The following is a 19,008-nucleotide window of genomic DNA, read 5'->3' as shown; positions in this document are numbered from 1 at the left end:
TGTCAATGAAATCTGATTGAACAATAATCACATTAGTCCTGCTTTAAACATACAGTATCTCTCAACATATTCGTTTTTATCAATAATATCTACCATCTCCTATCATGCCCTACTTGCAGAGTCTGCTAGAATTGATGTAGCGTATTATCTAGAAAATAATCAAGATACTAATATTTATCTGTAAACTCAAGTTGTTTATCCCACATGCAAATCTGATAACAGCTCCTTCCTCTACCTGTTCTTTTCTAGAAAATTCATAAACTGTAATTTGTTTTTTTATTGATAGAGTCCCCACATTTACATGTTAGCATTGTATACCAGGTGTGACCATAGACTGTGGGATATGGAGCAATTTTGAGAACTAACTTAAATAAATCAAACTCAAGATGTACTATTTTTAAATCTACATTTTTATATTTCATGTTACAGAAAAATACTTAAGATTTAAGTTTTAAAATTAGCAATTTTAAATGAGGGATCTGAATTACAATCACAATCAGAATTGTTGTTTTTTTGCCAGGTATGTTCACAAAGAAAGAATTAAACATGGTCTGATGGTGAAAAATGTAATACAGTATATATAAAAAAACATAGATGAAGACTTACTGAACTAGTAAACAAAAGTAACTGCATGAGAACACAAGTAAAATAATCATTTGTGGCATTACTGTATATCATTTCTTCAAATTACTTTTCTCTGACCTCGATGACCACATTCTCATGTGATCAGATGTTCATAAAACCCTTACAGAAATCTTTCTGTTATCAGTAGATCCAACAAGAACTGGAAACAGTTTGTTCAATAACATGATGCACCACACTTATGTTTTTTTCATTCTTTATTTTCATTATCTTACATTTTAATCTGTGATTTAAAAGATTTCATTAATATGAAAAGTGATTATATATCAGTCTTTCTGACTGATTATTGCACAACAGCTCCAATTTTCAGTTCTACTTAATCTGATGAACCCTCCAATATCTTTCATCCACAAATTACTTTTAAGAAAAGTCTGATTCATACCACCTACAGCAAGAAGAACCACATCTGTCTGTGTTGGTTCTCACCTCCCTGTGTTCCTTTGCATCTCTGCACTATTTCTTCCCCACAGGTGAACATGGCTCTGAAGCAGAAGTCAGACATTGAGCACTACAGGAACAAGCTGCGGCTGAAGGCTAAAAGGAAGGGATATTATGATGTCCCCTCCACCGACGAAAGCAGCAGCGGGCGAGCCCTGCCGCAGAAACAGCGGCATTGCCATGAGAGGGCAACTGGACCTGATGATGAACGAGGTTCCACTTATGTCAAGTCTCACAGGAGGTGAGGGGAGAGGGGGGAAAGCAAGTGGAACCTGGGTTTTACCTAGTGTTCAAACGTAAAATAAAATCCATTCGTTTCTTAAGGAAGTGAGGATACAATCCGAGCAGTCGCAGATCATTTTAATGTCAACCAAACTGACTTCTCAGCAATGCCAGGACTTGTACATAAATTGGTTGCCACAAAAGATAGGAGAACAAAAGGAGGGAAGTAGCAAGGGCTTTGGCCCCAATAACGATGTTTTAACTTTTTTTTTCGGTCAGCAAAAAGCCATCAGCAGCTAGCTTCACATTTGTTTCTTCACCCTTCACTGAGTTAGTCTCTCTCCAAATTCATGTGTTTATAAAGGAATGAGCGTTTACACACTCATTGATACGAGTAAAGCTGTAGTAAAGGGGGCCCATTGACTGGACCTTTTTAGGGGACCAGCCATTTGTGTGGACGGGCCTGTCCATAAGAAGAAACTGTCTCTCCTAATGTTGTCATTATCGTTTTGTAGATGGCATTGAAAGACCCATCAGGCCTGCCTTATTAGTTCGATTCAAGTCCTGAGTTAATAATAATGGAGATAAGAGGATTGGCAGGTTGTCAGATGATCCACTATGCTGGTGATGTCCTGCTTTAGCTTCACAGATGGACATTAAGATGGAAAGACTCAGACTCAGGTCAAGAGGGGAAACAGCCTTTTCCATAGTTAGTATTGACTAGTTAGTGTGTGGCTGATCATTTACATCAGCAACATGCTGATATGCTTCTCTTTTCTTTGTCCTTGATTGTACGTTGCTGCTTGGTTTTCCTAGATGCTTTATCAGTATTACATTTGCGGTACAACACCTCAAGGATATCATCATATGGCACTGGATTATTATTTAAATTGTCAATTCAGCTCTTGTAGGTGCCCTAATGCTGTATCCTAATATGCCGTATCGGTTTGGTGTGTATCACAACTTTATTCAACTTTTTTAAAGGAAATACATTTTATTCCCCTCCTGTGTTCGTCACACCCTCCAAATCCCACAAACATTTTACAACGTACTACAGGCACTTCGAAACTATGGCTGAAAGTAAGAATGCGGTACTGAAGGTATTTCAGTTAATAGTAAATATACCCCAGGTTTTATTTGTACTGAATTCACTCTTTACTCTAATTGGCAGACACTCGCAGGTAGGGCAGCCTGCCTATCGCAGCAGACAGAGTCTGAGCAGTCCCAGTCCAGGAGGAACGGAGATGGACATGCTTGTTATGAGGGAGAGACCCAGGAGAGGAATTCGCAACAGCGGCTATGATGTGAGTCACATGTTATCACCAACTGACCCACTGTCCCATGCAGTTAGCCATTTTGGAAAGGAAGCAACCCTATACCCTAGCAGAGCAACACTGTGTTGGTATTTTTAAGCTAACACTTTACAGTAATTGCTTAGTTGATGTTTATAAAGCATTAAATAAGCATTAAGTATCAGTTAATTAATGTACCTGTATTGTAAAGTGTTACTTTTTTACAACATTATTATTTAATGTTGATACAAATGTGTGTAGATGGTAAAAACAACTGACTAGTACTAGTTACTTAAATGGTTTGATTTTACATTAAGTAGACACTCACCAGCATTCATTGATGCAATATTGACTTATAATATGAATTAATGGTGCTATTGGCATATACTATTTAAATACAAATATTTGTTCAAAATGCTTGTGAACAAATGACAATAAAAAAAAAATAATGCCACTGTTTTGCTTGTGGCATTAGGGTCCTTTATTTAGTAAGATGGAAATCTTAAAATAGAAAAAGATCATTACCAATTGGAGCCTGTGTCCTATTTAAGAAATAGTCACCGTGCTATCAGGCGTATTCTACTCAGGTATGGTTTCAAGTTTGCCACAGAAAGATGCAAGAATGAAAGTGGTTCATTCATAATTAAGTGTTCAGATTTACAAGGCCTTGTCATTTTGATGCGCAATGGGCCTCGGGATTGCTGGTTTATGCCTCTGCTCTTTCATTTTTCCATTATGGCTCTTGCTGTCATGAATCCAGAACTTCAGCCTGTGAGCGACCCACGAGTAATGGAGCTGACCATTCCTAAAAGTGTTTTCATCCCGGGCTGTCCCTTTTGTAATAAATATGAGGAGTGAAAGAAATATTTCGCTGAACTGACGTTAACCTGCCAGCGGCTCTGTCCCAAAAACCCTGGTGGAACTGGCTACAGTATGGTTGTGCTGGCTCTATGGCACGGCTTACTGGTACACTTGGCAGATTCACGTTATAGTCTAATAAAAACCTGTGCTTTTCCTACTGTTGCATTTGATTAAGCTAGACTCAAAATATCACAGGTGTCAAAATGACTAGCATACTATTATATTACAGAAGATTCTTGACAGGATCTGCAAATTGAGATTTTCCTGAAAAATGTTACTTCCTGGTTTCTGATTTCCCAGCCACGATTACTGGGGGTTACTTGCTGTAGTTAAACTGTGTGTAGCAAACTGTTCAGCTCTGCTAGAATTTCTATTTTTTTCAGAACTTCCAGCCCTGTTGATTACAATGGGGCTAGTGTCGCTGCAGGCCCCATCACTGCAGATGCAAGTCTCTGCTGTTCCTTGTTGAGGGGTGACTGATTTATGAGGTGCACTACGCCAGGTCTGCTGTTGTAGGGCACACACTCTTTTCTAAAAGGAATTAGAGCAGCCTCTGCTCATATTCCTTTTCCCCCTGAATATTATGCCTGGATAAATGGAAACAGAGGCTATGAGAGAGAAAGAGAGTAAAGGGTATGAGAAGATGGAGGGACTTTAAAAAAACATTGAGAATTCGAATGGGAAGTATGGAGTGAGATAGCAAGGGAATAATAATTAAGTTGGAGAGGCGATGAATATGCAGGGTAGAGATGGTGGTGATTAGCCTACACAGTATGGAGTGTGGATACAAAAAGAAAGAAATGGAGATGGACGGAGGGAGGATGCGAAAAAAGCATTAACGCACAAATACACTGCCTGGATATGCTGCTTACGCTACAGCGAGTGAGCAGTTGCACCTCTGGATCAAACTATTCCTGGTGATTTGTCTCAGAAACCCTGAGGGAGACATTAAGCTGCCTCTACTAGCTCAGTCAGCACCTTGTCAACCACCCACTGAAAGCATGCCAGCAGCCATTATGCAACTTGTACCTTTCCAGCTTTTTCAGTATGTATCTGTGTCGATGTCCATCTAATTTACTAAGGAGAGGTTCCTTTTGATCCAGGTCCAAATCAGAACCTTCCTAAGTGGCTACAGATTTCGCCACAAAAACCATCACCACTACTCCAATGACATCTAGACAATGTGTTCAATGCAGTTTAGACGGAGGGGATTTGTTTTTGATTTGCAGAGCCTTTAGTTAGTTATAAAACATATTTACTCCACATGTACAGTATTAGTATTGTATATTTATGTCATCATAACTCAAAACTAAATCATTTTGAAGCACCTGGAACCAAACATAAGCCTATAATATGTTTGCAAAGAAAACTGTGGGCCCTGCTGCTGTATAGTCAAAGGTGAAACAGTAACTTTTCAGGTAGCTTTCGAACTTCAAAAAAGTGTTTCAAAAAAGTGTTTCTGGGATAAAATTTTCATATTAGTTACGTTTGTTTATTCAGTTATGAGAATAAACCTTCAAATATGTTCACTTCCTTAAACACCTAAAGTTACATAGTGCCCCTAAGTTGTTGCAAATTCAATGTTGTTTGTTATTCAATAGCTTACACTGTTTCTATACATTGATAAGTATTAAGCAAGAGGTTGAAGATGTGTATGTTGCTCTCAGTTCATAGAGGCATCTCTTTCTTGTGACTTTGTATATGTTTTAGACGGAGCCTGAGTTGATCCAGGAAACAAATGTTGACCGTCTAATGGGGCCACAGGGATACATGTACGGCCGGGGCTTGAAAGGCCACTCAGAGACATCCACTCTGAGCTCACAGCCGTCGATTGACGAAGTGCGACAACAAATGCACCTGCTGCTGGAGGAGGCATTCAGCCTAGCTTCAGGGGGCCAGTCCACATCGGGAAGGCACTCCCATAACCACCACAACCCAAGTCCTGACCACTACAGCCCTGCACCTCCTCCACTCCCTTACGCGCCAGTAACCAGTGCCCCGGGTACAATGGGCTGTGGAGGGCTGCAGTGGGTACCATCTTATGGCACTGATGTATATCAATGCAGCCTGCCCAAACCGGTGAGTGGGAAAAAATATGATTTGCCCTCTCTTTTAAGAGTGTTAAATCTCGAGTCAGAAATTCTCAATCGCTTTTTGTCGAAATCAGTGAATATCTCCACATGATCCGCTACCTGTTTATACTGTGTGTGTGCTTGCAAAAAAGGCTCTGTAAACTGGTATGTAAACAAAAGGTATGTTAACAAAAGGAGTCCACCATGCAAACATGCCAGTTTACAGAGTCTAGGCTGTGTATTATTTATTTAGATTTAGATTTATTTTTCATTGCACACACAGTACGGAAACCTAGTGGAACGTGAGGGATATTCACTGATTTTCGGACAACACGCATTCTCCAGAATTGCTCACTCCACCTTCAAGAGTGTATGTAACCTGGAATGAACATTCACTATCTATTTAAGGCCTTTCACTTCACCCAGCTTCCTGAGATGGCCATGGGCTCCCCTCCGCCTTTACCACCTCGCGCTGGACCTCCTCCTGGACCCTCCTTAAGACGGTAAGGCTGAATAGGTCTCACACACACACACACACACACACACACACACACACACACACACACACACACACACAGGTGCAAGCAGTATATGCATACACACTGTCTGATATTCCACATTTATTCACATTCAAATTCATCTTCAGGGATTATATTTTCACTCGGTAATGTGCTGTGGCCAGGGTGATTTTAGGCCTTGTATAAATTTGAATATTGAACAAGTGCATTGAGAGATGGGTAGAATGTTAAAAAGGTACACACTTTTCTACATGGAATGTGTCTGCCATCTAGTGGTATTGACTAAGTATTTCAGTTACTCTATGTTTATGCTTTTCCAATCTCTTTTTGACTTAGTTCCACCTCTGACTTGGGACCTAAGGGAAGGAGCTCAGAAACATCTGTCAGTGAAATGCAGAGTCATCTTGACAACAACCCATATGGGCCAACGAATAGAGCGGCACTTCCATCTATCACTGCAGAGCAGCCTGTGTCCAACTACTCAGGTAAGTGGGATGATGACGTAGCATTTTCGGAAAATAATACAATTAGAATATAAAACGCTTGAAATTTAAATCTTTAGTTTAATCATCACCTGAAATACTGAACATTAATCACTGAATATAAATCTCTATTCTCTTCTCTGTAGGGAACCCAATAACAGCCGTTTACGCCATCCCAGCTACCAGGCCAGGCTACTCAGAATACTGTGTCTCCACACCAACCACATCCTACCACAGTCCCTCCTGGATGTCCTATCCACCTGAGCCTGAGGATGTGCCGCCACAGTGGGCAGACTCTGTAAGGAATGTAGCTTTAGCTTATGTATGAAGCATCCAATCCTACTTACTAAAAAAGGAAATTATAAATAACTACAAAATGAACAATTTATAGTGGTAAAATAACTTGACTAAAATGTTTTAACGAGATTACACATTTAGTGGCTATTGTAAAAACTGTAGCGAAATCAAGCCTATATACCATGGGTGTCCAAACTACGGCCCGCGGGCCGCCCGCTTTTTATTGGCCCGCGGCCGATTTTAAAGATATAATGTAATATGGCCCTTTGAAAAAAAAAAAAAAAAAAAAACATTTTTTTTTTTTTTTTTTTTTGCATTTCTTAGTTAACCCACTAGTGCAGGGGTGTCAAACACTGATTGATTGGCCCGTGGCACATTTAAAAAATATAATGTAATATGGCCCTTTTAATTTTTAAATAATTTAAATGCACTCATTATATTACAGAGAAATATGTCCCAAAAAAGAAAAAGAGCTCCAAGCCCATCCCAGGGGACCCTGCATAACATTTTATTTTAAATTAATATTATTATGGAAAATCCATGTGTCCTTCTCCAATAGCTTCTAATTCATCTGACACAGTGTCTCCATTTTTTTCATACAAAATTCTTCAGCCTCTTAATTTCCCTCTCAAAGTGCACCAGATTCATGCATTTCACTTTAAAAACTTAAAAAAATCTCCCGGGGGGGGCATACCCCCGGACCTCCCTTGGAGGGTCGGGATCTCGGCTGGCTACTATTTTCACCCAGCTGGACATTGGACGCAAAAGCAGAAAACACTGGGTGTATCAATGGCATTTAACAAGAGGGGGAATGTATCTGTTTAATGTGCAAGTAAAGTGTTGCCGTGAAGAAGGATTACAATTTATGAAAACACTATGAAACTAAACATCAGAGCAGCTACATGTCCTGATAAATGTGTTATTTTTGCAAAGTGGCCCGGCCCTTCGTAGATTTTTCTGTATGTGGCCCTCAGTGAAAAAAGTTTGGACACCCCTGCTATATACAGATCATGAACAGGTTACAAATGTACTCTACACAGAAAATAAACTCCTTGAATCTCTCCTAGTGTAGCAGACAAGCCAACCACAGCATCCAATGCGGAAGTAACAAAACATTCAGTTCACCGAGTGGCCACTAAGAGGTGGTACCAAAACGGAGCAATTTCTCATTGAGTCCCATGTTAAATAGGCCGTTTTCACAGCATTATTAAACCTATTTACGGCCTGGTCCAAAATACCATTCTAGTCTGTATGTTTAGGTCATATCTCCATTACAACACTGAGGGGGGTGAATTCCTTTTTTTTGGACTACGCTAGTTTTTAAACTATTGGAGGTTAAAATTTACGAATAATTAGGGGCTTGAGTGACAGCTAGCCGCTGGCTGGCCCTCACTTCGCCTCGGAAGTATATGTCAGCTAGATGGGCGTATCTCCCACACCCCGACGTCATATCAATGCCCTTTTTCGGTAATAGGAAATGAGGTGGAGTAAAAATCTAACAAGGTGGCAACGTGCATAGGCCAAGACGATTGGATGCAGCTGGAATAACTGAGGTCTACCAGGATGCAACATCCATTTTATATACTATCTATGGTAGCAGATGTACAGTCAGTTAAACTGAAACAAAACAAAAAACAATTGGTGTAGAGTGAAAATTACCCACTTTTTCCTACTCTGTCACAACATAAATCCCATAACATCTGGTCACTGTACAGGACCAGAGAGAGAGAGAGAGAGAGAGCTACAGCACTGCAACAGCTAAAAAAGTAAAAATTAAGATAGTCAGAAAGATAGAAAGGGAAAAATAGATCTGTAATGTCTCTGTGAGATCGTCTCTATATTCAAAACATTGTCTTTTGCAGACCATTTCAGTAGGGCACTGTCACTGTCAAAAAGTAGTTTTCTGCTTATGTCCCTCTCTTCCGGACTTTGCTTCATTAAACAATACTCTTTGAGCATCCTCCTAGCATCCCCTGTTTTTCATTAAACTAAGACATGTTTGATTTGTTCCATTTGTCCTGTGAGATCTGTTGTAACCCGTGTGACCCTCCAACCCCTCCCCTCCCCTCCCCTGCACAGGACTCTCCTTGTTTGTATAGAATGTTTGTCTTTTTTTCCCCTGTCTGTTTGCCTGTTTCAACCAGATGCCTTCACGCATGTGTCTTTTTGCAGAACCAGTGTCATTTAGAAACCATTTGCTGATCTGAATGTATGGCTGGAGTGGACACAACATAATAACGGGGTAGTTGAGCACATTTCCTTAATGAACACCTATTTTACTTTTTTTCTCTTCTAGTTGTCGTGTTAATCTGACACTAGTGAAGTCTGTGTATCAGCATTCAAAAGTAGTCATTTTTGGAGTTCAAACACTGTTTGAGCCAACACCCATTTCAATATCACATTTTGTACAGTAGATCTCCACACTTATTACTTTACTAATTGTTCCGTGTTATTTTCATTCATTTATAATGATTAAAACTCACTTAACTCCGATTTAATAATTTCTAAAATAGTGGTGCAAGAGAAAATGTTCACTCGGCAACAAAACATCAAAATTAAACAATGTAATTGGCCGCCATTCTTCATAGGTAGCAATCTGAAATTAGTATATCATTACTAATTCAATGTATATGCTATTTTCCAGTTACCCCTGCCTGGATATGTAGAGGCTTTTCCTCATCCTCGCTACCCACGGGGGAGCCCTACCAGGCTACCCCTACAGTACAACCATGCACTGGAGCAGCCACCTACTGCCCCTAGCACAGCATCTCTGCATAGTCTGTCCCAGGTGGTGAAGGACATGGACAACATGCCCCTGAGCAGCCTTTCCACCTCTGCACTGGTGCAGGCTATCCGGCAGGAGGTGGCCAAGCTGGCGAAGAAGCAGAACGACATGTTTGAGTTCTAGTTTTAATTGGGCTACCTTGTGTGCGGAAGATGATTACCAGTGCATTGATCTTCATCAGAGACACACAAAGGTGGTTCTCCTTCAGACTGATTTTTGATGTTTGTACTATAAAACAGACTGATCTTCTTTGCCCACTGATTTCTTTACATACCCCATTTGTGATTTGCTGGTCCCGACTGAAAGGAAAATAAAATATTTTTTCTTTTTTGGAAAATGAAATTCCATCCTCTATGATGATGTCGTAAGTAACAACAAGCATCTCTTCTTTGTAGATATGTCAATAGGATATGCTCAATATGGAAAAAAATTGATTTTGTCCAGGATAAGAATTTTTTTGTGAATCAGCATCAATTGAAAAGAGAGAAAATGTAGCATTATTGTCTGTACTGAAAGGACCAAATACTTCTTGTCAGATGGTTAGGTATAAACCCCAGTCTATGTGAGCATGTACAGTATTAGGACATCATGTATCTCATCTCCTTTTTAAACATCATAGGTTTCAAAAAGACACACTACTTATTTTAGTTAATTCAAATTTCCATACCATATCAACATACAACAAAACTTTTTCCAAATGTTTCAGATTGTTTTCACATTAGATATGAACATCAGCAAACACTGACTGACCTTGGTGGTCTCATATACTATATTTTAAAATAATTTAAACTTCTGTTTAATTAATAAATTGACACTATACACTACGTACAGTTTATCAGCCTCTTAAGTTCAATCAATTTGACATTAAGTCTTACGTGGCATCAATGATGATTCAACATACAGTATAAAGATGAAAATGTTTGTATTTTTTATGTATCTGAAATAGAAGGAAGCATTTGTCCTGGCAAAAAGTTACACTGATAGACATTTTTAACAGTAAAAAGTGGTACTGTTAAAATAGTAATATACAATGATGACCATAATTATAGTGTTTTACTGTTTTAAATTACTTAAAAACATTAACTTTGACAAACAAAAAACATTAAAAAAGGAGTTAGAAGGACATCACAAAGTTGCAGTTTTATGAGCCCAGTGGTTTTTAGATGCAAAGATGATTCAATTCACATTAAAACATCTAAATGGTCTCAATAGGTGTATCAAATTACAATACGAAATCCATGTACACTATTGATGAGAGTTCCTATAAGTTGTAAGTGCACAAACCTTAATTTTTTTGTCTAACACTGTCAATGTCTGTCTGAGCCATGACTCAGAGTTAGTGCACAGTAAACCACTCTCAGAGCGAGGTACTGTGTTCAGTGTGAACTTATCAATGTAGAACTTCGGTTTGCCCTGGAATCGTCTAGTTTGTAAAGTCCACAGTGCATGAATGCTGAGGTAGACATTCAACAATCGTGAATATGTTAAAAAAAACAATTTCTTCTCACAAGTCCTCATTCTTGTTTATATTTGTGATCAGCCAGATAAACAGAACAACACTCTGGGTCACAGAAAAAACATCAACATGTAAAAAGAGCTGATATAAGCAAGTAAAGTGTGGGGCTTCAGTGAGCCAGATTTATTCCAGGAGTGACAAGAAGGAAGGAGGTCAACTTCTTTACTTAGTCAAAGATCGAGGCACTGAACGACCCAACTAACCTCATTAAATTAAATGCTTCCATTATTATCTTGAAGCTTCACTCATTAATCTGAATCACACAATTGGCCATCCTGAACAGCTTTGTGAACCTATTTTTTTTTAAATGTATGGAGACTAAGACCACCAGAACAGGGCAGTGCACACAACAAAACTTTAAAAATACGTATACAAAACAACGGTTTTAAATGGTTGCACACGTGATAGGAATTGATCTTTGTTGGAAAATAGACCCATTCTCACATTTTGTTTCTGGCATAAAAGCCGGCAGTAGGTTATGATGAATTCTAAATGAAGAATGTATTGGGAATGGAAGGTGGGACATACGGCAGAGGAGTGCATGTAGGCCTATAGCAGAGGTGCTGCAATATATTTGCATCAAAGTTCAGATGCTATAGATTTACCTACTTACTATGTTATTGCAAACCACATGGAATGCTTTGCTGATTTTAATCAATGCTGTCATAATAAATATGCCAGTTGTGAAACAAAAAAGATAACTATGAGTAAAAATGCCTTTAAATCATTATATCCTTTTGTAGAACAGCGTGTCAAGTATTCCTGGATGAACTTAGCCTTTTTGCTTAATGACTTTTGGGCAAGAAAGGTTGTTTTATACTTATGCCTGTTGGTGTGTCAGTCGGTAATGAAATACTGTATGTCTTAAACAACAAGAACGCTGTTGTTTCTTATTTTCCCAAGGTTCCTTTTACCCATTATTCAGAGAAGCACTTAATGTCTTAAGAACTGTACTAAATACAGTATGAAACCATTTTTTTGTGTATACGAGAAGTGTACACCTTTTCACAATCTCATGCTGGAAGACTTGGTGATATTAAATAAAAGGGTTTAGATGGTTTGATGGTTATGAAAATGATGAGTATTTATTCTATAAAATGGAACCTGAAGTGAGCTAAATCTATCTAAAATGTACGTCTTTTTCTCTTCCTGTTTTTCTCGTTTCCATTTCATCTGCTTGATCTTGTTATATTTGATGCAAGATTCATTTAATAAATCAAAAGACTGATATGACAAATAGAGATGGAGACTGATGGAGTATGAAATAAATATTAGCCTACATGATTGAAATCAAATAAAAGATTTTATTAGAAGAATCACTTTCTATCTGTGTCTTCAATACCTCTTTTACTTTCTGCATGTAATTTCTCCGGATGAGATGAGAAGCAATCACTGATTCTTCACTTCTGTAGTCATTCCAGGCGCTAAAGAATGCTACTTTATTATTATTCCAGACCTAATTAGCACAAGGGATGATTATTCTTACCTCTGACTTACACCACAGAGGCGTTCAAAGTCCTTTGTATTATGTTGTAATGTACAATACATAACATCAAAAGCTCACAGATTCCTCCATTGTTCCAGGAGTAATTGCTGAAAGCATTGAGGGGTTGGTAGTTAATGTGAGACACTGCAGGTTAATAGGGTAAACATTTTTAACTTATAATATATCATCATGAAACTTTGCCAGTTGATTTCTGACATGAAAACAATTATTTTTTGTCTTACAATTATTTTTTTTAGAACAGTTTGAATAAATATTCAAATTTGGCAATATAACTAATGTGTAAATGTGGGAATTTGCATCTCCTTAAAAAACAGAAATCTAAGTGTTGCATAAAGCCAGAGTTAAAATCTTTATTTTAGTTTTAAAACTTATAATAGTACAACGTTTTTTACAGCCTTTTTTATTTAATAAATCAAAAAATACTATGTATGTTTAGGGTCTAAAAATGAATTTTTTGCATGTTTTAAGAAGAAAATGTATCATAAATCAACATACATATCAACAAATCCTTTGTTAATAACCGTCACAATAGAGCTATGAATGATTATGGAAATTTTTGTTATTTAAGTGCTGACATTTTTGGTCTCAATAAGATGAATTTGACCACTACGTAAAGGCTTACTGAATGTCCCTACAGAACTCACATCACAAAGTCATGACAGGAATTGCTGTCAAGCAGGCCTACACTATGAGCCCTTCAACTACCTGACTGAAAATTAACTATACTTCAAACTCTTTTAAAAAGAGAAAGTGGTATACAGTACATCTTCGCTAAAGTTGTCTTAAATAAGCACACATTTTTTGTAAACTGGTACTTTGACTAATGCAATTAAAATGTAATTTAGTACATTACTGTTGCCACTTCATGTAGAAGTTATGGGCTTAGCTGCTGCTGCAAAATAGCAAGGATAATCTCAGAATCCATTTTGTTTCCCCTGTAGAGAGACTCACCCCAAAATAAAAGTGTCACCTGTGAGACAAGTTGATGGGCTGTACTTTTCAGGAATTCATATGGCATTACATGTATTACTGACATGACTGATAGTGCCAAAAGGCTGGTTTATGCTCTACGTTAGATATGCATACAGATACGGACAAAGCATACTATGTAGTTCCACTTTTTCCCACCAGGGCTCAGCCTAATGCCATGCAAACAAATGTGCTCCCTCAGTGAGAGAAGCATTTACTTATCTAAATAGCAAATAAGCAAAGTCAAAAACATGGTGTGTTCACTGGGAGTAGAGCTTTTTGTAATGTAACAAGAGTTGGACAAAATAAGAGGAACACAGTGTATGACATAGTTTAATGCAGTATCCTTGCAACACATATCCCATAAATAAGCCTGTTATATTCAAGTTGATGGCATTCTGTCAGAGCATTATTGATTCAACTGTGTTTGTTTTTGAGGCTTAAATTTGCTGTGGCCTTGTATTTAAATGGGTTGTATTGAAAGGTGTTCCAGGATGGTAGACAGAAATATTGCAACCTCCAGATCATTGGGGGTGGACCTTAACAATTATCTGGTCAGGGGTAAAGTATGTGCAGTCATGGGGATGATGTCTAGACAATTATGTAAAAACATGTTCAGAGGTAATATTTTCCGCCTATGGTATTATAAATGTAAAAACTATTATACTGGCTATTTATTTCGTTATATTAACTGCTCTGATTAACTTATATCCCTTATGGCTTCTCTCACATTTCCCTGATTAAAATGAATCTTTGGCAGAAGAAATGTATTGCTATCAGAGTTCATTGTGTTCATTTAAAAATTATTATAAGAAAGTGATTACTGATTTTATTAACAGGATTCTACATGACAAAATGGAATGTATGAGGGAATTAGAAGTTCTTTTCTTCAAAACAAAAATAAATTAGTTGGATATTGTTACTTTAATCAAAAGCAGTTATATAACCATTGCTATAATGGTGTTGCCATTTCTATATCAGAATTATAAAACATTAGTTATTACAAAAATAAGTTATGTCTATGTGCACATATAGTATCAAAGTGTCTAGAATGTGTATAGATTCTCAGAAAAAAACAATACCAAAACTAAATACTTCTGACATTTCTAGTCTTTCATTAAGTTGAGTAATACGTAAGTGATACAACATTCCCTTTGAGATTTTTTTACACTCACCTTTTAGAAACATTTCTATTTTTATCTATCTACATATCATAACTAAGCATTCTAATGTGTTGTAAAACACATGCAAAGCATGTACTCGTTGATAAGGTTTTGTCTCTCAGGTAGAGTGCAGAGCCTAATTTCACAGCTGTAATTAGATGTGATCTAACTCTGAAGGCCCACAACTGCTAATAAGGGCTACTTAGAGTAATTATTGCACATCCTTCTTGAGCGTGCGTTAGCACAGAGAGATTAGATAATTACCACAATGGTCAGTGCGAGGACAGGTCAGGGGATGAAAAGAGACTTGAAAGTAACTGAGAGAAAAAAAATCTTTTGTGACAATCGAAGTGATGTTTCCACACTCTGATGCTAAGGAGTAAACCTGTACTTTCACATTACTCTCAAACTGGATTCAGACAGAGTTGTTTAAAGGAAGCGTGTGGAATAAAAATGTAAAGTTGTTGGAACCACAGATTATCTATAGTAGTATGAGTCAAAAGGTATTAATGAGACAAATGATGAATGACTGCAATCTTACATGATTTAATGACAATCCAGAGGATAGCATTTTTTTTCTATCCACATCATTTGACATTTATGAAAATGACAAATTGTTTTCCACTGACTGAACTCTTTCTCTAGTGGTGCAATTTTAATACTACAGTATGTGAACTCAGTGGGTGGTGAATTGAAAGTCAGGCTCCAAACCAGACTGACTGAGTCTCATTAACTGAGGCGCCTTTGAACTACACAGTGGAATAGAACATTAAAAATTATCTTATTGCCTTCCGTGCCCCTGCAACAGATGCTCCAGATCAAATGAATCATGCACAAGTATAGATATAGCTTTATAGCTTTTTCAATGTCAGCACAGTCGGGCTCTAAATAGACCAACCTTTAGGGATTTCACAACAGCAGTTCTGTGTGGTTTAGCCAGCTATTTCATGTAATTCTATTGATTGTTTCTCTGCCTACTCCGGTCAGTGCATCGCAGCAAAATTCTAGTATAAAGAAGTTGTCCACCTCCTCCTAAAAAAAAATCAGACCACTGCTGGGACCTGGGTACTGTGACTATAAAGGTTTGTGCAGATTCTCAGTAGGCTACCATTGCACACTAGTAATATATTGCATACCCCTTATTTGATGCTCCCTCTGTCCTCACATATTTGTTGTAGTGGCTGTTTGAAGACACCAGGGGCCTATTTCAGGTAGCTGGTTTTGAGGCAACCCAGAGTTTGTTCGCTCTGAGTTAGTGGAAACTCTGGGTTTTCCGTTTCAGGTAGCAGGTTCAGCGCAACCGAGAGTCAGTTACTGCGGCAACATACGCCGTGGGTCTAACCTGCTGGATAGGTGGTTAGACCTACCCTGAGTTTGTTTTCACTTTACGCTGCAGCTCCGACTGAAGAAAGAGTGTCACTGTCACACGCGTCCCTGTACAGTTTGAAGCAAAATCACTCCATAGAAATCTCCATCGGGATGTTTTTATCATTTCCTGATGATTTTACGTTTGACCGATCATTTATCTGATCAGTAGCCTTGTTCTCAGCTCGGTCCGTTCATATAGGCGGCCACCTTACACATCGTGACATGCTCTACATTCAGATTAATAAACCTATTTGTATTTGTATGCTTTTTAACGTCTGTGCCACTGAACAGATTTATGTCAGGTGGATTCATGTAACGCTGCGGCTGCACGCGATTGTTACTGTTCACTTGTGCGATCCTAAAGTCACAGACGAGCCTCGTTAAATAGCCTAATATGAATATAAAAATGATATAATAATTTAAACTGTGATCACTTGAGGAAAATGGATCTGGTAATAAATCAATCAGGCTCTTCAATGGAAACTGTCACCTTATGTGTCAGACGTTAATGTCTTTCACTCCCCATTTAAAAGAAGCGACAGTCTGTTTACTGCACAGTGGGCTATTAGGCTATAGCTTCCCAAAAAATTATACAGCGAATATAAAACACTGTCAGAAATGCTGTGCCGCGCCAGCTTTATTACTTTACTGCTGATATGCGTAACTTTTTAAAATAGACTATGGCTTCTCATACGGAAGCGAAATGATTGCTCTGTTTTTTTCTGAATTGCCGAGGAGATTAGATCAGAGTTATGTGACAATATCCCCGTTAATTATTCTCCATAGGCTACCATAAACTCATTTGTTAACAGTTCTAACTCCAGTGGGAGTAGCGGAGAAGTTTTTTTTTTTTTGAGAAGTGGAGAAGTGGGAGGGTCACGCATTTGTTTCTTCTGTTTCCATGGTGAATCATGTTATCAGCGATCCATTGACGATGGCTTTTATGCACACGCTCCACCCAGAGTGAACACGCTCAGAGTTGATTGACCCAACGCTGATCCACTGTTCTGTAACCGAAAACCCAGAGTTACTCATCAACCCTGCGCTCTGAGTTGACCGCAGGATTAAACTCAGAGTATGTAAAACCAGCTACCTGAAATAGGCCCCAGGGGTTGTCCAGGTTATAGCACCACAACCTTACCGCCTTACTTCTTTCTTCAGCTTTTCTCCAGAAAAAGCTAACAAGCATTCAGTTTACGAATACAATGATTCTTACCCAGTGAAAGCTATATGTTTATGTTCTAAATAAGCTATAGCACACAAGACTTTGGTATAATTGTACTGACTGGATATAACTGATTCTGGTTGTTTAGGATATTGTTACATTTTCTTATCATCTGGTAGAAAATAATTCATGTTTTCACATTTGACATTTTAGCACCATAACTGATCTTCCACTTACTTTACTTGTATGCGGATGAAAGGTCTCTCCATTATATTATATTAAATTACTCAACATTTAGGTTGACATCCAAGGAATGAACATCTCCCCCCAAAAATTCAACTTTTCAGCCAACTGTAACTTAGGCAAATAACTGAGATGAGTAGCTGTTTAATATGCAGAAGTATGCACACACACACACACACACACACACACACACTCACACACACACATAAAAGCTCTCTATCTCGCTAACAGGTCACGACAGACAAGAAAGAAGGAACTGAACGGGTATTCTGATTCAGTTTGCCCTTGTTCTTTCAAAAGAGCTGATGAGGCAAAGCCACCGCACTTACACATAATTCTTCCCTAATGCAAATTCTGTAAAACCAGTTAAAACCATTCTCCTATGCTTTCTGTGGAATGAGTGCCTCAAGTGCCTGATTTGGCTCAATAGACATTTAGGCTGGCATCGGTAGTGTATGGCCTTATATCTACGTATAATAAAGCTCCTGCTGGTGAGGCTAATGTGATGGTTCCTAAAATGTAAATCTGTACTGGTCTGTCCTGTTCTCCATCGTATGCTTCCTTTCTTTACAACTTTTTCCCTTCTCTCTGATTAGAATTATTTGGTCAGACTGCAAACAGCAATTAATACGAGATCATACATCATCTTTGAAATTAATCGCCATAATTAGTGTCTTAAAGTTATAAGATTTATAGATCATAGACTAGTGAGGTTCAATTTTGGGTTTAATTTAGGGTGTACTCACACTAGGCAAAGTTGCCCTGTACCAATGTGCTGTTGTTTCATTGCTAATGGACAACTGCCACTGCTTCGTAAATCACAGTACAAGCAACCAGACTCAAATACAATTGCCCCCCCCCCCCCACCTCGCCTGCAGGCCTACACTCACACTGCACCTAAAGATCGGGGCCTGGGCATGCTTGCTCCTTTCCTAAGTCACCGTGTGCGTTTGTGATTTGGAGCACTGTCATGATGTGGCCAAATGTTGTTTTACCATTGCTATTTCTGTTGCAATTTAACAATATGTATAAGCAACAAATACAAATTTTGTGATAATGCTAGGATGTATGGACTTTTGCCGACAGGGACTTTTCATCATACCAATAGGCATTTTTGTTGTGTTTTTTTTCCTACTCCAATTATTTAAGAACGTTTTAACAACACAAACTAAATAAATTTGACTAGGTAAATAAATTATTTTTTATTGGCTAAACTATTGATACAACGGCTTCTTCTTCCTGGTGTTTTCTGTTTTGAGTTGAATTCGTTAATTTGAAGCATTGCTGCCTTGCAGCCTTTTTAATGATGTCACTGTACAGCTTAACAACTTTGCAAGAGGTTTTAACAGATATACCACATGTTACTGGTGCATAGTAGCCAAAGCAAACTGCATGACAGCAGGTTGATGGTGCAGTTGTATTCTAGGACACTTTGCTTGGCAGATTCCACTTCCAATGCTGCAGCTTT

General features: G+C 38.2%; 1 protein-coding gene across 1 annotated transcript in view; it reads left to right on the top strand.

Moving 5' to 3' along the window:
- The window catches only part of kiaa1549lb (KIAA1549-like b), a gene marked incomplete at both ends in the record, with an annotated part of 61,022 nt that extends 51,290 nt beyond the window's left edge, over positions 1-9,732 (top strand). Inside the window, 7 exons of the mRNA XM_080028229.1 lie at positions 1,113-1,321; positions 2,474-2,606; positions 5,166-5,534; positions 5,936-6,030; positions 6,382-6,530; positions 6,674-6,825; positions 9,469-9,732. Of these exons, the coding sequence (XP_079884355.1) occupies positions 1,113-1,321; positions 2,474-2,606; positions 5,166-5,534; positions 5,936-6,030; positions 6,382-6,530; positions 6,674-6,825; positions 9,469-9,732 (1,371 nt within the window). The remainder of the gene's footprint in view (positions 1-1,112; positions 1,322-2,473; positions 2,607-5,165; positions 5,535-5,935; positions 6,031-6,381; positions 6,531-6,673; positions 6,826-9,468) is intronic.
- Between the last annotated feature and the right edge of the window lie 9,276 nt (positions 9,733-19,008).

This window comes from Ammodytes marinus (assembly GCF_949987685.1).
Source record: "Ammodytes marinus genome assembly, chromosome: 1".
Taxonomy (NCBI): domain Eukaryota; kingdom Metazoa; phylum Chordata; class Actinopteri; order Uranoscopiformes; family Ammodytidae; genus Ammodytes; species Ammodytes marinus.
Note: the sequence above shows the minus strand (reverse complement) of the source record. Positions and strands in the feature narration are given on the sequence as shown.